The sequence below is a fragment of the Phalacrocorax carbo genome, chromosome 13 (assembly GCF_963921805.1).
Source record: "Phalacrocorax carbo chromosome 13, bPhaCar2.1, whole genome shotgun sequence".
NCBI classification, from domain to species: domain Eukaryota; kingdom Metazoa; phylum Chordata; class Aves; order Suliformes; family Phalacrocoracidae; genus Phalacrocorax; species Phalacrocorax carbo.
In genome coordinates this window covers 4,158,659-4,180,050 of record NC_087525.1, presented here as the reverse complement: position 1 = coordinate 4,180,050, position 21,392 = coordinate 4,158,659, and the positions used below count along the sequence as shown (strand labels likewise).

Genomic DNA, 21,392 nt, shown 5'->3' with positions numbered 1-21,392 from the left:
CAGCTGTTGGCGTGGCATTTGACTGCCCTAAGGGGGTCATGAGCAACTGCAGACCTGGAGACTTTGTGCACAATCCATTCTGTGGGTCGTGAATGAAGGTGTTGAATAAAACCAGTCTCAGCAACCACCCACCGCTGCCACCCCTCCACCCTGAAAGCCCTTCCACTTGCTTCCCACCCCTTAACCTGCTCTCAGTCCAAAAATGAACCTTTCCCCAGATTCTTTGCTTAGTTCCTTTAATGATAAAAAAAAAAGTCCAAAGACCATGAGGAAGAAACTATTGAAACGTATTACTCACCTTTATAGCCCTCATAGCTTTCTAATACAAAAGACTTCCCAAAATTTACAGCTGTGGTTGTGTTTGTAGAAAAGGTGATTCAGAAAATACGCAACTGCCGTGAATTAACCTCACAGTCATTTTTCAAAATGTACTGTATTGCCTCTGGAGAGCGTAGGTTGGCTTTTGACACCGTCCCTTTGTTTTCATCCTGGCAAACCTCAGATGTACCTGGTTGCCAGGGAGGAGCGTAGTGTCAAAGAGTTTGCATCAGTCAGAGCCAAGTAAAATATTAATCATTGTGGGGCCTGATGCCTAAGTGACAAAGTGGGATAGCAGCACCATTGAGTTTTACAGCTACAACGCAAAAGAGTAGTTTAGATTTTCCTTTACTTAACAAGAACAAAAAAGACAGCACAGAACTTCTGTGAATTTACCAAAGGATTAAAAGCGCTGAGCTATTTTAAAAGGGTGTGATAGAGGAACCCTTCTGCTGTGAAAAGGCAAGAAAAAAATAACTGCAACATGGCTACAACTTCCACACTGCTGTGACAAGGTCTGCCGTATGGCCAATGAGCAGGAGAGGCCCTCCTGCCCACAGAAGCACCGCTGCAAATGTTCTCACCCGTCCAGCAATTATTGGTTTCACCGGTGGACGTTTCTTATCAGGACCACACGTACAGTCCAGGTCAGCTCTGTTGCAATCTGTTCGTCCGGCAGAAGCTACACAAGCGCGGCCGCCTGCTGCAGGAAGTGGCTGCAGGATCCACGTCTCACACAGACCTCGTGCAGAAGGCACGGCTCCGGCGGAGGAGCGGTATTTCTGGCGAGATGGGGAAGAAGTGGCTGTGAACCATCCAAGGGGACAGTCAAAAAAACAGCAGTGCTTGTTGTCAGCATACCTCTAGAGTACCAATATTTTGGCCAACACCCAGCCCCCCTAATCTGTTTACCTAATGTCCCCCTGCACTTCCACTGAAGTATGAGCTTATTTCCTGTACTAAACTACCCTGCATCTTGCGGTTAGTTATTAACTGGCTGCTGTGTTTGAGAAAGGGCTTTTTTCAGCAGAAAGTGATTCTTTTGTAATCCTTGCTCAGTTTGGGGGAGCTTTGCAATCTGCCAGTGAAACATCCTCTTGCAGTGCAAAGCAGTTTGTGCAAAATAAGAGTGTGTAATATTTGTTATTATGATGATTATATCGTGTTTCCATTCTCATCAGATGCAGTGAGGTAAGATCGTTTTCCAGCAACAACGAGTAATCCAGAATTAAGGATAATTTTTCCAAAGGCATTTTGTTGCGGGGGGTGGGAGGGGTGGGGGCAGATTCCCAACCACCTGCTTCTTCTTCAAGAGCTGTTTGCAGCCTCTTTCGCTTTCTCTTTAAGTGCAATTGCACAGCCCAGAGACGAGAAGTTTCCTTGGGAATCTTGCTGGCAGGTTCAGCCTTCAGCTCAAGTCTTAAGAGTATCACACTGGTGGAGAAATTAGTTATTTGTCATTTCTGGTATTCTCTCAGTTTTGCTTGTTTTATTTTAGGAGAAGTTCCCAGATAAGATCAGTGAACTCTGTGTGCTGAAGCGTGAGGGTGGAATGAAGCAGCAGGAGATAGAGTCTCACGTCACTTGATTTCTATATGCATAAATCTGACTACAGCAAATATCAGGGAAAAGGAAATAGTGTTTACTTATTGCAACTACTCATGCTTTCTTACTTCTTTTAATCCCCTCCAGGCCCACTTCTGTTAGCTCTAAGGATATCTAGAAGCTATTTGTTCAGGACTAGGTACTTGAATAGTCTTTAAATTCCAAATTCTGCCTTTATTTTTAACATTAAGACTTTCAGCTCAGGTAGATCACAGTGTTAAATGGGCACTCATGCAAGTCTGAAATGCCATCTATGTTTTTCTGCCTGCATTTAGACCCAGATCAGCCAAAGCGTCTCACATCTCCGCTGGGAGAAATATCTTTCCGCAAGGCTCAGGCTGGCATCTGAACCTTGCAGCAGCTGCTGCTGCTGAGACCAGGAGCTACCTTCTCTCTGCCAGACACATACCACTTGTGCTTTTTTTCTTCACTGTACTCCTTGGTTATTTTTTTTTTGTGCAAGTGTTGACTAATCTGTGGTATTCCTCTCCTGCGTCAGCACCCTCCTGGAAAAATTCAGCATTGGGGAACCTAAGATGGGAGCTTACGCTTGCAACCATCTGACTCCGAATCTTCAGGGCAGAACAGTAACGACTGATGAGAAGGGATATTTGGGAGGGAGAAACAACTTTCCTGACCAGCCTGGTTACTTCAGAAGGGATCTTGCTGAGTTACCACTGTCTTCTCCATCTTACCCAATTAAGAGAGCAAAACAAATTGTTCCATGAACAATGAACTAATGAAACTCAGTTTTGATAGATTTATATGCTGTGCTCCTTCCTCTCACTCCTCCGTACTCTCATTTCCCCTGTGACCTTCCTGTTCCTTCAATACTTTAATTCACCCAGTAAATCCCCCAAATTGCCAGTTCTCCCAACCACCAGCCATGCCTCCCAACTATGGGACATGGAAGAGGCAGCAAGTAATAGCTGAGCTCACCGCATCGTTGTTTCTCTAATGTCAATGCTGATTCCTGATATACGTCAGCCCATTTTTATAAAACCTGGGGGAACAGCATAGATCTGCTAAAATTCATTTTCCTGTCTCCAGCCTTGTTTTCCCATTCCTGCATCCTACTAATGCTAAATATGACTTGATACTGGTGGATACCGCGGCAGAAGTGCAGATCTAATATTCAGAGTTCAGCTGATTTTATAAAGAAACAGCAAAAAAGCAGTAATTACAGGATGACAAATACAGCGGATATATACCCCAGTGAAAAGAAATGTTTAATAAAGTCTTCTAGGCAGGCAGCAGGCTTTGGGGTGCTGTGAATGAATGCAGGGCTTGTGCATACCTTCCTCTATCCATGGGGACTTAAAATACAGATTAGACATTAATCCCTTATCCAGTTTTGATCTGCTGTCTGGCCAGATGCACCCACGTCAACCACCTAGAGCTTGATAAGGCTCTGTTTGGGACTGCTTTAAAGGTCCTTACCCACTTTAGAGGTCTGATACTATTTACACGCTTCTATTTGCTCTCCCATGTAGCCCTTCCGATCCTCTGGAGAGAAAATAAGCAAACCTCGGGATAACGGCGAACTGCTATAAAAGTGAGGAGGGTTTGGGGCGTATTTCTGGCTGCCGGGCCCCGGCATGGGGGGAGCGGGCTCTGCCCGCCGACACACGGCTCCCGGTGGCAGGCTCTCCCGGGCGAGCCGAGGGCCGAAGGGAGGGCCCGGGGGGGGGGCGCGGGGTGCCCACGGAGGTGGGTGTCACCGGCCCTTCTGCAGGTCGGGGCCGCTTTCGGGTGCGCCAGGTCCGGCTGCCCCCGCTTAAACCAGCCGCTGAACCTCGCCGAGGCCTTGGCGCGGCCTAACCCCTGGGGCCCCAGGCCCCTCGGCGCCGCCGCCACGGGCCGGGTCGGGCCGGGCCTAGGCGGCGGAGGCGGAGCCGCGTCCGGGGCGGGACGGGGCGGCGCGGCGCGGCGGCCAGTGGCTGCCTCCGCGGCGGGGTTGGGCGGTGCGGTGCGGTGCAGCGCGGTGCGGAGCGGCGCGGGGTGATGGAGCCGCGGGCCCTCGCCGCCCGCGCGCCGGTACGCAGCGCCCGCTGAGGCCCGGCCGCCGCCGCTGTAGCGCGGCCGCCCCCCGCCGCCGCCTCCTCCTCCCGCCGCCGCCGCCGCCGCCCGCCCACCCCCGGGAAATGGCCACCGAGCCCCCGCGGCCGGCGCCGCCCGCGGCGGGGCGCCCCGAGGGCGGGTGCGGGCGCTGCGCGGGCGGCGAGGCGGAGGAGGCCGCGGCCCAGCCGGCGCTCGGCGCCTCCCCGGGCCCCGCGGCGGCAGCGGCGGCGGCGGGGGGCGGCCGGCGGCGGGGGCTGAACGGCTGCGTGCCGCTGTCGCACCAGGTGGCGGGGCACATGTACGGCAAGGATAAAGGCGGTGAGCGGCGGCGGGGCATGGGCGGGGGGGGGCGGGCCGGGGTCCCCCCACCCCCGTTTTCCCGTTTAATTCCCCCAAACCTGGTTGCGGTGGGGCGGGTTTCACCTCAATTCTCCTCACGTCCCGCTGGCGGCGGGCGGCAGCTGTGCTGTGGCGGGAGGGGGGGGGATTGGTGACAGGCGTGAGGCGCTCACCGGCGGCGGGAGGGAGGCTCCTGAGGGGGTGCCGCCTCGGTGGCCGAGCCCTTCTCCCGGGCCGAGCTGCCGGCTCCTCAGAGCCCCCGGCTGCCCGCCTCAAGGCGGGCGTCTCAGTGCTGGGCTCTGGCGGTCACCCCAGCGCCGAGGGGTGCGGGCTGTGCCCCCCTTCCAGGGCTGGGGGGGGGGGTCAGCCCCGCTGCAGAGGTTGGGGTCGGAGCGGCATTGCGCTGCCGAGCATCCTCCTTCTGCTGGATTTCATAAATAGCCACGGCCACTCAGGACGGGAGGGTTAACAGGCACCTTCAAGCCAAAGGGCTTTTGCAGTTCGGCTTTGTTTTAACAGGTGCCTTTTAAAAATGTGGGAGTTTAGCTAATGGCATGCTGGTACCTTCAGAACATGTGTTGAAACTATGCCTTATCTAAAGGGAAGCTCCAAACCTATGGCCACCAGAAACTTCAGCAAAATATTAGTAAGCAAATTACCAACCTGGGGTAACTTCTCAGTTGCTTGTTTATTTCATGGTAAGAGTAGGTCTGAACCAATGGCCACTAAGAGGTCTAATCGTACAAATATCATGAGGATACAGCATTTTTGAAGCGTGCGGGGGCTAGCTTTAAATTTCTGTTTTAATTCCAGGTTGAGGAGTGAGGTGTTGGACCTTCTGATGAAGGTGCCTTTTAACATAGTCAGGTGATCGGTGCCAGAGCAAGTGGCTGAGTTAGAGTTGTCAGACGGCATTTCTCACCCTTCCAGGACATCACATTTGGTATAAATAACTCCTGCTTCTGAGCCAAACGTAAGCTATAGATCCATTTAACTTGCAGCGTGCTCTTTGAGAGCAGCTATAACGAGTACCTGCCATCATATTGCCTTTGAACCCTGTTGGTAGGAGCTGCCTCTGCCGAACAGGCCGAGGGCTGAACTTCGGAACCCCTTCAACTGTCAGTGAGTGGAATTACAGCATTAACGGCACCATGAGTTTGTCTTATCTACAGTCTGCGTCCGTGGCCTGTCTTGCTGCTGATAATCTCCACAGCAAAGTAATTCTTGCCCTTTGCCTCTGCTGCAACAGGTGCAATAAAATGTCGAGGTAGGTGGGTTGGATCCTTGGAGCTGTAAATCTTCCTCGTTGTTCTTATATCATATCATGGGGTGGGATCAGGCAAAAAAAGGTTTACTTCAGAGCAAGCCTCACCTTTGGCACGTCAATTTTATCACGGTTCAAGACAACATGGGTGATACACCATCTATACTGTGGGTGCAGCTCAAATGGATTAGGTAAAGCTAGCTCTACTACATCTAACGAGCAAGACCAAGGTTTTCCTGGAGAGGTGCCATCATGGTTGATGATCTCGTCTTAGAAACCGAGTTTTACATTTAAGTGAAGACCAAAGCTGCTCTGGCACTCACCGCTTTCTCATTTTTGTAACTGAATCTTCTCATTTTATTTCTTTACAGATGTATATAGGAGTGCAGGCAGTTGAGATGCTAAAGATGCAGGGTCACGTATAATTCTGTAGTGCTGCTCCCCATGGTGTCTTTGTTGTGAAGCTAGTGGCCAGATGTTTGGATATATGTAGCTGCTAATAGCCCTGTAAGGAATATCACAGATGATCTGTGTGCCGGAATCTGTAAGAACTTTAAGCATGTGTGAGGAGACCAATGTGTCTTCTACCTTCTCTGTTGCCTTTCTGTCTTTTCCTACAATAGTTGCCCTTCCTGCTGTTTTCTGTTCTGCCCTTTTCTACCCCATTGAGCTTTTAGCATTTTAAAAGTTTAAAGCTATAAAACCAGTGTGCTTTTTTTTTTGTCGGGATACCTCTGTTGCTGCACATACAACATGGCAAACATGCCTTGAAGGTAGTACCCAGGTGGTGTTAGTATCGGAGCTGTTTACTGATTCAAGCTCAGAGCCTTCCTTGTTCTGCCCAGCTTCCTCCTGCATGTTACTTCTGTCCTCTGTGCTCGATTTACCTTCTGTCCCCACGTACAAACATGCAGAGGACTTGAAGGTATCCGGCGTATTTAACTTTTTTTTTGTTAAAGTATGCCTTAAAATTTCTCTCCCTCCCGAATAACCTTCCCATTTTCCCTTTGCTCCCTGTGACCATTGCTGTTGCCAAAGAAAGGGCTCTAGCAGTCTCCCTGCGCGCATGTGAAGACCATTGGCTTCTGGGCATTACAGCTGACCTTTTGTTGAATGCTCTGTTCAGTAGTGCTTCTGTTCAGTAAGTAAGGTAGCCACCTTGGGTGATGGTTTCATTCCATAGGCAGGTGGAGAGAGACCGGAGGTGATGGGATATGCTGCCTTATAGAGCCTCCTGCACCTGGCTGTGGTTTGGTGCCTGTACCTGCAAAGTGCTGGAGGTCCCCAAGCTGTCAGTGGGATTCTGTAGCTAAAGGAGCTGTTCTCTTTCAGTGTGACTTGCTTGGTCACACAGATCACAAGACTTCTAACTCTGGCTGCTGTTTTCCCGATGCAAAGGTTAACATGGCACGTACATCCCGGTCAGTGCTTATTAGATACCCTCAGAGGACAGAGGATCTTTTCTAAAATAAATATTCAGCGTGTTTGTTCAGAACCGTTTTTGTCTATAGTTCAGTGAAGCATGTGGATTGGATGTTATTTTTTTGGCTCTTTGTTTTGTTTTTGGGCTTTTGCCTTTTAAGAAGAGTGCATACACCTGTATTAGGTTTTTTTGCAGTAGATTTGAGTTTCAGAGTGCTAGCAAGCTTTCCATGTAGAGCCATAGAAAAATGTTTGTGAGATATTTCAGAATTTTAATTTTGGTGTAGTTCTGCTGCGGCTTCAGAAATGTGAAATTGCTTATTCTTATATTAAAACAATACTACTCCCTGTCTGTGCTGAAAACCCCCCAAAACCTTAGAACAAAACCGTGACCAATGTCCACATGTTAGTGCAATCTACAGGTGTTGGTATCTCTGGTGGTTGGTGTAGATCAGAGGGAAGGTTATGGAGTTTTCATCCTCTTGGTGAATGTTGAAATGTGAGTCTTTGGTTTCCAGGCCTGCCTCAGTCACAGTTACAGAGTAGGTGCTCTAGTCTGTCAAGAAATCCAGAGGATGAGGGAACTTCAGACAACATCGGGTTACATTAAACTCGTCAAATAATATGTATCAATCAGTAGTGTATGGGTTAAATTTCCAGGAATATTTGCCTGGTCTTTCTACCTTATAGTTTGCCTTGTGTGCCTTATCATCAAAGCCAATATGCAGATTTCAAAGTGTGTGTTATAAAACCTTTTTAATGTTGTGATCATTAGGAATTCACATTCAAAACACAGGGCCATTTAAATACTTGTGGACTTTGCGAAGTGTTTTCCAGCACATGTAAAAGGGTATGGGGAGGCAGGGGAGGAGAAGCTGGTATGTCTTGAAGATGTTGTGGTAGTCTGTGCGTTGTTGTGTGGCAATATTTTTCTAGTTCTGGAGTATACAAAATCTAACTTTCAGCAAGCTACACGAGAGCTGTTTTATGCAAATTCTTAAAACCACTCTTTGTTCGTTGGCACAGCGAACAAATGAAACAACTTTTTGAAGTCTGATGGTTGTTTTAAAGTAAATATCTTAGGCTCTAAAGATTTTGTTTAGTTTCCAAGACTGCACAGCAGAGCCCATTCAGAGATAATGCTTTCTAAAGGGTGAAAACACAATTGCTGTTACAACTGCAAACTCTTCTTGGGACACAAAGCTCCTGGCTCGTTTTGCTGTGTTTCCTCAAGTGGTAAGCTGAAGATGGAACCTATTTTGGATACAGTCCACATTTTTGCTTCCCTTCTAAGCAAAATGAATTACTATCTGAAAAGCTATGAATAAATCCTAGGAGAAAGTTTCTTTTCCATAATTGGGTTTTTCATTTTCCCTTGCAACTAATGATCTTGAAATTTGGAGTGTATTTCACAGGGAGGCAGTTACTTTTCTCCGTTCTTGCCCATATTCATCTCTCGAGTACCCTCAGATACTCAGGTGCATTTCTTAAGCAGCTACTCAGCAATATTGCCGACTGGAGAGTCAGCAAGGCTGTTTTGGGAGGATATTTTGGGTTTTTCTGGTGCAGGCATGAGTAAGGTGGTTGCCTGGCTGAGGTGAAATTCTGCATTGTAGTTGTGGCTGATACAAAGAGTAGCATCTGATTAGCATGCAATGCTGTTGGGGTGCTACTTCTAGTAATATAGAAGTGCTCTTTCTATGCCACTAGTATAGATATACATTCACAGGACATGTATTTCTATTTTAGCTAGTGAGAAATGCGTTAAACTTGGTACTAACTCCTTTAACTTATTTCAATTGTTGGAGAAACAACTTATCAGTTATTTAAAAAGGGAGTGTCTATGTAATCTTCCATAGTTGAATAAATAGATCTTTTGGGTGGAACTTCTCATGTCAAATCCCAGTACTGTGGTGGCCTTGAACAGAGTTAGAGCCAAGAAATCATCTTGTGGCTAGAAAGAGGAATGCAAGCAAACCTCTGCAAAGTGTTTTGTGTAGGAGCTGCCAACTTCAACTCTACTGTGCGTGTACTGAAAGCAGTGCAACTTTGCAAATAGGCTGTCCCTAAAGGTATATATGTGATCTTTGGGGGAAAACAAAACAAAAAAGCTGTATGTCTTAAAACTAAGACCTGAAGGAAATGCTTCTCTTCTAGGCATACTGCAGCATCCAGATGGGACTGTCCTGAAGCAGTTGCAGCCACCACCTCGTGGTCCCAGGGAGCAGGAGTTCTACAACAAGGTGAGGGTCCTGCAGCGTGGAGGGAATTGGCTCGCTGTGGGTGAAATGATGGGTGTGCTTCCTGTAGTAGTACACCCTTATTGTTGCAGTTGGGGAAGATGCAACCTAAATATCACAACGGTAGGTTGCTGAGTGCCCTGTCGTGGTATCTCTGTGCTGTACAGGACTTTCTCCTCTTTGAATGTCCCCATGCCAGGCCTACTCACTCACAGGATTTAAACTTGTTTGTTTGCTCATGGGACAGCGTGGTTTTCACGGCATCTAGTATTTCATTGAAAAGCCTTGTATTATCTCCATCTGTGATTAAAGGGTGGTATGTTTGATGCCTTCTTTCTCATGTTGTTGAGTGTCTACGAACTGGTTGCTTCTAAACTTAGCATGTCTTATGCTTTCATCTGGTCTGATTTATTGCTAGAAGTATTGCTCTGTGTTCTGTGTTAAAACTCTTCACTGTGTTAAAATTCAGCTCCTCAAAAAAAGTTAAAAAGTGGAAACTCTCCATTTGTTTTAACTTTAGTTTTTTGTATTTTTCCTATCCCTCATCTTCAGTTCGCTTTATCAGTAACTTTAACACAAACCAGGGAAGCTGTTGCTTGTTGTCTTATGAGGGTAAATGGATTTTAGGGCCTCTTTCCCTTACCAACCTACCTGCCTGTGATAGTCCGTCATGTGTTTTTTCTATATCAGCTTGATATGTCATCCCTTTCCATGGTTTATTAGGTACAAAGAACTGTAGAAAACCTCATGCAGGATGAGAGGAGTCTTGAGGCCCTTTTTGTTGATGTTATTTGTTTTGTTTTTCTTATTTTTTTCCTAGAAGGGTATTAATTAAAGTTACCAAAAGATGTTAAGTATTTTGTGGAAACGTCTCACATTAAAACAGACCAAGCAATGTGCTCTAAGCGAGCAGTGTGTTTGCATACTAGCATTACTCCATAATTCTCATGACAGGACTGCTAGACAAAACAGCAGCTCTTGAGTTAGTAGGAGCTTAGCAGGAGCCAGTTAAATCTAAATGTAAATATTTTTCTGAGGTTTCTCAGTGACTGTCATTTAGATGAGGTTAAGAAAGATGCAATCCAGCCTGAGGGGTAATTATTCAGTAGAAGGAGAGAGCTTGAACAGACTCCTTTGAGTGTCAGGCTACTTTACTCTTCTGTGAAATCTTGGGGTATGGGCAGTAACGTGCTGCCACTGTCTAAAAGCAGTGGGTAGGATGGGTAAGCTTGAGCACTGCTTAGATGTCAAGCTGTGAGCGAGACCCTGGGCAAAATATTTAAGAGCTCTGTATTAGTGCCCTTGTTACTATGCCATGTCATAGTGGAAGAAGTCAGGTCTCAATGCTAGTAACTTGCAAAATCAGCTTCAATTATGTCTTCCAGGGCCTTGCTGGGTTGCTTCCGACACTGAAATGTTTTTGGTTATAAGCCATTTGGGAAAGGGGTTGGACAACTCTTGAAAAATAACAGAGAAAGGGAAGGGTGTATACCCAATTAGTTGTGTGTGGACTAGAATGTTTTTTTGTGGGAGAAAGGAAGGAGAGCAAATGAGTGTATATTATTTAGGTGAAAGTACAGGAGAAAGGTCTTGGGGATTTGTCGCTTCTCAATGATTAACTGCTATCATGTTTGCTCTCAGGCAAGAACCACGTGATGTGCGATATAGACACCTAAGCACTACGTATGGTTCTTACAAGATGAGGATTACAGCGGATTGTGAGTTTCAGTGTAAGGTACAGTTTCATGTACAGCTTGGGCTGAGAAAATAGCTCCTTGCTGCCAAGAGGGAAAGGCCTTTCTTCCAGTTCTTGCCATTTACCTTGTGCCATGCTGGTGCTTTTTGGACATCGTCAAACTGATCTGACTTGTTTAAAAGACAGCAAAACTTCCTTCTGTTGGTAGTCTTCTGTCAGTTTTAGTGATTAAACTGATAAGCAATGGGAGCAACAGCAAGACTGCCTTGTTTTGGTGACTGAGTTCAATGCATCTTGTGGTCTGTAATCAAAGAGATGTTATGACCTTGGAGTAGGCTAATGAGCCTCCAGAGAATGGGGAAGGAGAATTTTACCACTCCTTGAGACAAGGGCTTGTTTACAAGGCAGTCAGGTACAGGAGATGGTGAGAAACAGTGCAGAAGTGAAACAAGACTGATGAATCCAGGCTGTCACTTTGTCAGGACTAGGCAGCAAGTCCATTGATAAGACCGAACCAGAAGGTTACCCAGTAGTATATGTGGATTAATCATGACTTTTTTTTCGTATGTGCTTATAACTGTTTTGTCTGTAGTGATAGATCAGTTATTGCTCCCTTTGCATGCAGCCTTACCTTGGCCTGAATTAAGAGTAGTACCCCAGTACCTGGGCTAGAAACAAGTGGGGTTTTTATTTATGGGTAAAGCAAACCTCCTCGGCTGAAGAAATAGGGAACCTCTGTAGTTCACAGTAGCAAGAAGATAAGCATGTCTCAATTTCAGCTGGAGAGCAGCTATCACAGATCTGAGGCAGAAGTGTCTTTGCATAACCAGCAGTGACCAGGAAGTGGTATTTCAGCATGCAGTCTGAGTGCTGGTGAGCTGAAGGTTGCAGGGAATGTGTCATGATAGAAGATGAGGAGACATTAAGAGACAAGTTTGACGATAACTCTGATATATTTAACCTGATACCAGGTAGATATTATCTTCTGTGTGGACAAGACAGTCTTCTTTTCTGAAACTGCTGGGTTTGTCTTCAGCTGGATACTTGAACATGACAGAGGGCAATAGTCTGCGTCAGCGAACCACCAGAAGTTTTTTCCCCTGGTTGTTCATAAGTTATTTTCTATTGAGCACGAAGCTGAGTGCTGACTAGTAGAGCCTAAACAAAATGGGCTTTCATTTTGGAATGGAAACTTGAGCAAGACACTGTAGTGTATTTTTGCTAATAGTGATCTGGAACCTGCTTAGAAGCAGGTGGCAACTGGAAGTTTGGAATAATTTCACAGGTCTTTGACAAAGTGGAAAACTGGAAAAATCTCTCAAGTAATTCCTACTCAGACTGCTGTTAGGTTACCTGTCTGTTTTCCTGATAGTATATATTCAGTTTAGCAGTTTAATAAAAAAACCAAACAAAACAAACCACAAAAACACAAACAAACAAAAGAAACCCCACACTCTAAATACAGGTGGTCTTTCTTAAGAGGTTACTTCACCATGTAAACCGAACTTTGATCTGTGCTACAGTAATATGTGTCATTCTCTACTGATGGGGAAGTGGCTTGCCATGATCCAGTGTTAGGAGTGAGGGTTAAAATAGAGTATGACAAGGTTATTGTGAACACTTTCTACGATAAAATGTAGTAGAACAATGAGCTCTTTGTACTAATTGTTAATAACATGCTATGTTAACTTATCATTGGAGTGTGACTTTCCAGGGGGAATGTCCGCTTTCTACTTCAGTTCTGTAAATATGATTAATTATCAAATCAAAATAACAACGTTTTAGTTTTGTTCATGCAAGCTCCCTTCCTGTACCTGAGGGCACGAACTTCTTACAAACGTAGGCATAACCATGTAGTGTTTTACCAGATCTTCTGGTGCCCTTATGTGGGTAAAAAATTTGGAGTTTTTTTAACCTTAAATAGCTACAAAATGCTTTGTTTTCAATGGGTATGAGCAGCAAGAGAATGAAAAAAATTGAAGTAGAAGTGTTGTGGTTTTTTAAGGACTATCTACGTTGATGATCAGTTGTTTCCATGTAATGGAAATACTCTGAGAACCTGTAGGCGGAGGCACTCTACAGGATTGCTTTTAGAGGAGCTTCAGGAGGGAGTGGTATAGAGAGATGTGGAAACAGGAAAATAGTGTTGTTTGAAATGCATTATAATATATTATGCAGTAGTGACCCATTTCCATTAAAGAAAATAAGTTGGTAGAAGGCAGTGTGTGTTTATGGTAGGCTGCCTACACACGCATGCTAAGAAATCCACAAAAGCAGGCTACTAGTTGGTGTGTTCTAGATTTTGGCTTCAGCCTGCTTTGTGTCAGGGCACATTTATATGCGCTGAAACAGTCTGATTTAATTCAGCAGTGTTGGGAGAGGGAAGGGAAGAAGCCTATCAGCCCTCCTACGGTGATCTCTTCTGGCAGATGAGTTGAGTGAGAAAAGCATCTTTTGAAAAGGTTAGTGCAGTCACTGTATGAGGTAAAAGCTCCCTGCTTAGCTGGGTAGAGAGCTCTTGTCTCAAACATGCCAGGCTGTACTGAAGAGCACTGTGTGGTAGCCTAACGTTCTCTTCCTATTTAAGACCCATCCTCTTCAGCACAGGGTTTTTCTTGATTTGTCATGTCAAGAATGTAGCGTTGCAGAAACTACTGTCCTGTTGGTGCCCCAAAGAGAGGGGAGGAAGATGGAATGTCAGGCTTTAAACAGGGCAGCTGCTTTTGCGGGCAGAAAAGGCTAGAGCTTGGGCTGCAAATATTTAAAACTGAGGAAGAGAGAATATACAGTTGTTGAGGTTACCTTCATGACTACAGTTTCCTATGAGCTGTGTGTTTAGTACTGAGAGATAGTGTTTCTTACGTTCAACAGAACAAGAGGAGGTCACTGACCTGTTTTGAAGTGGCAGCTCTTTCACTTCTGATTTCCAGCATTCTCTTGGTGGGGCTGTAAACCTCTTTTATTGTGTATACCTGTTCTGAGCATGGCATACTGAAGTTTTGAAGGTTAGTAGCTAATAAACTGGGATTTTATGCTTAACAGATCGATAGGTGTTCCTGTAAACTTTTATTTGAATTGCCCTCTGCTCTCCTGTGGTGACTGGGTGATTCTTGGGATATGAGTAGTCTACCTTCCCCCCCCATCCTGCCTGCCAAAAACTGTCCTGAGAAAGCTCCTGCAGCATGGACAACCTCCAGCACTTAGCAAACAGGGAAAAAAAGAATGCTAGTGGCTGCATGTCAGGATTGTCATAGCTGTTTCTTGTGATGTTGCCCAGTCATGGGTCCAAATAACATACCTGCAATACTCTAAGGTTTCTAAGGCTGTTGTAATGTAAGCCTCAGATACCCTTATCCCACAGTGCAAAGGTAATTTTGGGGAGTTGGAATGAAAAGGTGGACAGGGTTTTCCCAGTGCCTTGTTTGGGAACCAAGGGAGCTGATTCACCCCACGTAGTGTTGGGAAAAGATAACCGGGCTAGTCATCTGGCCCTTCTGGATAACAGATCTTCCACCCATCACCAATTCATGACGGCTTTGTTAACTGCTGTAGCAGTAGTCTGAAAGTTCAGGGTTCAAGCTCTGCTGACATATAATATGAATGCAAGGAAGCTGTTACCACTGCAGATAATAGAAATTGTTTTTCACTCTTGTTACATGTCCTGAAAACAAAGCCAGGATGTAAGAGACACAAATAGCTCCTGCATGTAAAAGAGATTTACATTAGTTAGGTGAGAGTCAGGCACTTGAAAGCTAGGAAGTAATGGTTTCATGGTTGCCCGCACAATTGTTCTGAACTTTTGTTGGACGCATTATAATGCAGCTTTCAATAGGGCAATGACCTGTCTTTCTCTTTTGTTTCCCCTAAAGAACTTACTGACTCATTTTACAACCTGACATAAGGCAGATTTAATATTGCTTGTGCAATTTTTTTGCTGTCTCTCTTGAAACAGTTAGTCTTTGAGTTTGTGACCGGAGGATAACGTGTTATTGACGACCCAGTTACGTTAATATTCTTGAAGCCATAGTTCCTTGTGCTTCTGTGGTTACAGAGGAGATATGTGCAGGAAGTTTGCTTGTTTGGACCATTATCAATAATATTCTCCTTACTGTTTAATTTTTTTTCATTCTCAATAACCTGCCACTACTTCTATGCCATGGCTTTTCATTACTGCTTGGTGCGTTCTTTTTTTGCATTGTCTAATTTTAATTACCCTTCAGGCAGTGCAGAAGACTTCTTTCTGGTGACTTCCCTCCCCCTTCATGGCATAAAACCAAGCCAGCAGCCTGAAGGATGTGTTTTGGCCTGGAAGCTTTTGCACAGAATTGCAAGAACTGACTCATAAGGCTCAGCCCCCTTTCAGCCTATATAGCACAAATCACGATAAGGCAGCCTGAGTTCTGTAAACTGTCTCTGCTAGTGATGGAAAAGGAGAGGGATTGGGGAGGCAAAGTATGTCTTGCTTCAGGATGAATTACCCTATTTTGTAAACTCAGTTAACTGGTTTTATAGCCTTATTTTAGATGATGATCCTTGGCTGAAAAAGGAGTGGATGGTGGCCATTGTGCTGCTATTGTCTACTAAAATATCCTTATCCCATGATCAAGTCTCCAGCTAAGGTTCTAATTTTCAGTCTTGTATGAACAAAGCTTAGAGAAATAGGACGCACGGTTCTTTAAACATCTTATTTTGGGGATGCAATGCCTTGCCCAAACCTTTCATTACTACTGCATTTGGAGCTGTAGCTCAATATGCTGAAAGGTTACCTTTGTCCCTGTCTCATTCTGGTACATCCAGATCTGCTGCATCTCCAGAAGAGGTAGTGGTACTGAAATACGCAAATTACCCGTTTGCAAACATAGCGAGCACATTCTGATACAGTCCATTTCTGTCCTTGGCGTCATTCCCCCTGCTGAGAAACTGTCTGGGAGGGATTCTGTTTTGCTGGGGAAATAAGCAAAGTTCCCAATAAGTGTGTGAAACCGCCTCACATTCTATACTTTAAACCACGAGCCTGGACAGAAGTATTGTAATAAAAGGAAGGACATGCAGTTCTTCTCAGCTAATGAGAACAAAATGGCTTTTTGACTAAATTGTGAAATACTGGCAGCTTCTATTCAGACCTTTTTCACGTTAGGAGTTGTCTAAGAGAGATGAAGGATGAAGTGTAGGTCTAAGAATCTGCTGAGTTCCTACCACTGTCCTATAAACACTCTCATTTTTTTTATACTTCAGGTCACTATTAAATGACTGAAAGCCTACTGTACCAGGACAGTAAGACTTAAAAGTATGGCAGATATTTGTGATTCTCACACTCTGTAGCAAAAACAAGTTTGGAAGGGATGCACAGTGCAGTAGAAGGTTAACCTAGAAGGGTCTGGTGAGCATCTGTTCCCCATGCTCTTTGTATATTGTGTGCTACAGAATAAAGTACAACCGGCTTTAATAAATCTAAGAAAACCTCATAAAAGGAGACAGTAAAAGGCTGTTATTGCAATTTGATGCTATCAGGGAACTACTGGGTGGAGTTGGTAACAGGCTGAGTAGTCTACAGTCCATGCTATGTAAGTAAGCAGGAAAAAAAACTCCAGTTGTCTTACCAGCCTGATTTTAAGCAATATTCCTGCCTGAGAGTAGATCTGGCTGAAAATAAAGCAAAAATGCATAGTTTTCATGTGCATATCCATAATATGTTTAATTGGATTAAGTTACAGTACGGTGCTCTTGCCTGTGCTAGAGGATCATGCAAGCACTATCTTTTTCAGACTGGATCAAATATTGTTTAAACTTCAATTCAGTTATGAATGTTTCAGAATATGGATGAACTTACTAAAGGTGTGTTGGTATTATACAGAAAATACAGTACTTTGTGCATTATAAGTTTATTTAAAAGTAAGATATGGTTGGTCAGCTGCCAGGATGGGATTGAGGAAAGTGTAGGTTGCCTCCTTGAAAGAAAAGGAAAATAAATTCTGTATCTGAAAATAAAAATTCCAGGTTTCAGATATTTTTTTTTAAAAAATGCTTGTAATATGAGAATATTGCATAAGGCCAGGACTGTGTATGAGTAGAAAGCCATGTGAATCACCAGTGCATATGGTGGAACATAATGTAATGTTTTGGGGTGTTCTTGGTCAACCAGGTACCAGATTAACCATAAGTAAAGGAAAAACCCCATTAAATATTATGTTGACCATCCCACTGTGTATATAACCTGTAATATCCAATACTTAGGGAGCAATTTAGTAGCAATTATTTTTCAGTCTTTGAGTATTTATTTATCTGGGTGTGTGTTACATAAATATATGTGTGTGTTTATACACACACGTAAATATATGTGTGTGTATATATATAGCACACACACATATGAATATATTCATATATATAAAAAAAATCTTTGTGACAAAGCAAAACAAATGACTTGGCTCACTGTGCCTGACTGTAACAGAATCCACTTACCCAGACTTTTTCCTCTGCCTCACCGGAGCAGCTTCTGACCAAAGGCTTCCTAAGGTTTCTTAGTGGTGCTATTACTGTTCTTCCTTTTTGGTTTCTCCCCCCTGCCATTGTGTTCTAGCACAAGTTAGGAATGCTTCTTTCCTTTCTTGCCAATGGTGAGCAAGGAGGTTGTTTGCAGGTTTGGGAAGCAACAGCCACTGTGCTTGTCCCGCAGACTGGTGAGCAAAAGGAAGATGCGGGCTTGTAGCTGAGCCTGTAACTTCCAGTTTTGCATAGGCAAACATGTAGGTGGGTCTCCAAGGAGTTAATTATTTAAAGCAAACCAAAAAAATACCTCTAGTAACACTAACATCAAAATAGCTGGCTTTAGTATCCTCTCTAACAGCTGAAGACCCCTTTACTTGGGTGGAAAACATCAGAATAGCTTTTCGGCTGTTATTTTTAGTCCTTGTGAAAGGAGCCAGCACGTACCTTCCCAGAACCGTAAGCCATCAACTAAAATTCCTGTTAGTAGGTCCCATTGTTCTGTGTCCATTTAAAAAAATTAATAAAAATAATAAAATAAAAGATTATTAATAGCTGCCTCTGTCTTGCAAGTGTTCTCATCACAAAGTAGATTTGCCTGTTGCTGGCAGAGGAGCTTTAGATGTAGAAACTGAGACTAAGTCTGACATAACATTTGCGCAGTAGCTTTGAAATGATCATTTTGGACACCTGGCTGCAGGTGGTTGTTGAGTATTCTGGAATAGGGGTAGGGTGTACTAGGAGATGATAAAATACAGAGTTGCTGGTAAAATACAAATAATTTAGATGAATAAAATTGTCAAAATTCAGGGGAGCACAAACAGGTGTTTTTTAAAGGAAGCTAAAGACATATTTTGTTTTTCAGAGGTATTGAAGGTAGATGTACTTAAATGGCAGTTTAAACGGAGTGCCTTGGGCTGGCACTTAGGCAGTGAGCCAACTCAAGGTGCTCAGCAGGCTGTGGGCCCAGCTGGATGCCGACATTGCTGCAGGGGAGGGGATGAAAATGTGCATGGGGCTGTGGTAGCCCTGGCTCAGGTTGACTTAAAACTACTGTGAAACTGCACCTTCTGGGTAATGCTGTGGTAAATTCTTTGTGAGGGCTGCCTCTTGCAATATTAGGAAAAAAACCAACTCAACCTATGTCTGTCAGGACTTGGTTCCCCTTTCTGTCTCTTTGAAATGTAAAATTAAATTTTGCTTATTTAAGTATAACTGCTTCAGGGTTTCTCCTGCCCCTTGTTCTCTCTCACTCCCTAGCTCGAATCTTCAGCTGCGATCAGGTAGCTTTCCAGAAACAAAGGGTAATGCTTATTAATGTTCTCAGAAAGTGGGACAGCCATACTGGCTTATTTTCCCTTTGTCGTATTGTTCCACCATTTCACTTTCAGTAATTTCAGTGATAATTTAAGCTTGAATTCTTGAATAGTTGGAGTTGCTTGAAAAAAAACTTGAAGCGGAAAGTGTGTACGAAAACACTCTAGCTGCTGTCTTTGTTCAACTTGCTTTTGCATCTGTGAGGATTTGGATGTGTCAAGGTGGTGGTTTCTGACCAGGTCTGTGTCCTCCCTTAAAGTGCTAAGCAGTATTTGTGTAGTACCACTTCATGCATTGCAGTAACAGAGCTGTCTTTTGGCACAATAGTTGTAAAGACAGATGAGAAAACTGGTTGTGCTGTACTTCTTCAAGGGAGGTATGCGTTGGCAAAGTGGCTTGACTTTTTGCTTTGAAATTTGTTGGATCTCTCCGGCTACTGGTAGCTTGGGCTTTTGCAGTGGGTCACTTAAGGACAGCATCACTACAGCTCTACTGGATGAATGGTGGGTGCTTTCAGACTAAGAAGGAAGAGTAAGAATGGGAGAAGTAGTATTTTCTGTGCTAAGATTGAAACTTCCTTATCAGATGACCAATGGTAGAATGTCATAACCATTTTTTTTAGGCTATGTTCTTTTTATATTGGCCCCCAGTGGAGGGTGCCTAATGTGAACTCTGCTCCAGCCTGCTGTACGTGCACATGGACAAAACTGAACCGAAAGAGTGCACATTCTGCAGTAGAGATCTTGATGTGCAGTTTGCTGTGTACTTTTGGACTATATTCACCTAAGAGTCTTGTAACCTACTTAGAAGGCTGCTTAACAGGTGTTTGTGCTGTTAATGTAAATACAATCGCCTACACTTCCCTGGGTATCTTCGAGAGCTTATTTTTTAAGAAAAAGATGAATCGGATTGTGGTGCCTGAGGGATCAGGCTTTGTTGCACATCCTGAAACAAGAATTTTCTTTGACTTCAAAGAGCTCTCAAGTTCATGGAAGGCTCCAGCTCCTACGCAGTTGAAGCTGAATATAACATCTGATTGTGCTAGCGAGTTGTGAGCCTAGGAGAGACTGAAGGGCAAGAGGAAGCTCAGGTCTGTGGCAAGAGATTTGTGATGAAACACGACCTCCAATTTTGCAATTTTGACTGATACCCACTAGCCTGCTCCGCGCTCAGCTGGGCGGCTTGCAGCAATTGTAGGGCTGCGTGGGTAAACTAAATAACGTAAACTTGCTTTGTTGATACTCCTTAGTTGCCCGGGAGTCTTGTGGGGTGAAAGATGAGATGGGAATTTGCTGCCTTGTGAAGAGGGACGCAACCCTTTTCTGCTTGCGATGGGGTGGGGTTGGGTGTCTGCTTGTGTCTTTCAGAAGACTTTACTGCCTTGCCTCTGCATTAAGTGGCTATTGGAGAGAAAGAGGGACTGGGTGATCTGTCTCTACGCAACTTACCTCTGATCATGTCAGAGCAACTTGCTGCATATGGTGTCTGTGGCTCTTCACTCACGGTTCTGCCGTGGTATTTGTTAGCATTGCGGCTGGTGGCTGTGCCTGGCTGCTGCCTTTTGGTTTCTTCTTCTGTCTGCTGAAGTTCTGAAGCTCTGCCACATCCTCAGAAATGGGTCAGGGTTTGCTTTGCCTGTTGGAAAGATGATTCCATGGCTGGGGCTGTAAATCTTGCTAGGGTCAGCCTAAATTTGACTATATAAAATATGTGGAAGTGGATAAAATAAGACCTACTGGTTTTTTGGCATTGTTAGAGAACGACTGGTTGATAAACATGACCAAATAAGTATCTTTTTGGGAGATATTTGAAGCTTATTTTCACAGCCTTCATTTGTTAGGAGGTAAGATGGATAACTTCGTGCTATTTTTTTTTTTTTCCCTGATTCCTGGAAGAAGGATATGATTGTCACAAGTGTGCATCATTCTTATTTGAAAATCCATTTACATGATCAAATTGTGGGAATACACCCTGATTTGTTTTAAGCTTTGTCTTTTTTTGTCTTTCTGTAGGTATCTTTAGTGAAAATAAAGATTACAATCTCATGTATAGTACGGCTATATGTTGGATAGTAAAATAAACAATTCAATATAATAGCATTTAGTATAACAGCATTCACAAATGTTTAACCTTTGGAATTACTCTGGTATCAGATATTTTGAATATTAAGCAGAGCTGGCTCAACTCCAGTCACTTTTGTGGAAACAAATACCGCAGATGCTCATAAGTCAAAACATCATGGTACTACTTCAAAAAAGAAGCAAAGGCTATTTGAGTTGTAAAGCCAAGCAGTTACAAATTGCTAAAATCACAGCTGCTGGTTCAGCCTCGATTTTTTTGGCCCTTGTACTTGCCTGGCGTAACTGGGTGATGTAGGAGTCTGGAGGGAAATGCAGTGTGCACTCAGGTAATGAAAGTCTGTAATATAACGCATACACCTTGGGAGATGGGATTAAGGTTGCACTGTCATCTGTAAATCTTGCATTTGCTAATTTGAGCGCATGACTTCTTAACTGCCCCCCACACCTCAGGAACCCCCCCAAAAAATGCATCAGAAGCTGAACTCTCTGCCTGATGTTGGCAGCTGGGTGTGTATCCTGAGGCTCTGCAAGCTATAGCGCTACTGCCTTTAGGGACAATTAAGGAT

General features: G+C 44.3%; 1 protein-coding gene and 1 long non-coding RNA gene across 3 annotated transcripts in view; one reads left to right on the top strand and one right to left on the bottom strand.

The window, feature by feature from the left end:
* Nucleotides 1-650: 650 nt before the first annotated feature.
* Nucleotides 651-4,791, bottom strand: LOC135315578 (uncharacterized). 2 transcript variants are annotated; one of them, XR_010375057.1, is made up of 3 exons: nt 4,383-4,791; nt 3,364-3,429; nt 651-2,926 (listed from the first exon to the last, which is right to left on the bottom strand). It is a non-coding gene; the product is annotated as an uncharacterized LOC135315578 (long non-coding RNA). The 2 variants fall into 2 exon arrangements; XR_010375056.1 differs by lacking the exon at nt 4,383-4,791 and having other exon boundaries at nt 651-1,752; nt 2,863-2,926; nt 3,364-3,810.
* Nucleotides 3,912-21,392, top strand: part of IPMK (inositol polyphosphate multikinase) — a 42,499-nt gene continuing 25,018 nt past the window's right edge. The window contains exons 1-2 of the mRNA XM_064464583.1: nt 3,912-4,302; nt 9,167-9,252. Coding sequence (XP_064320653.1) covers nt 4,068-4,302; nt 9,167-9,252 — 321 coding nt within the window. The 5' untranslated portion in view covers nt 3,912-4,067. The remainder of the gene's footprint in view (nt 4,303-9,166; nt 9,253-21,392) is intronic.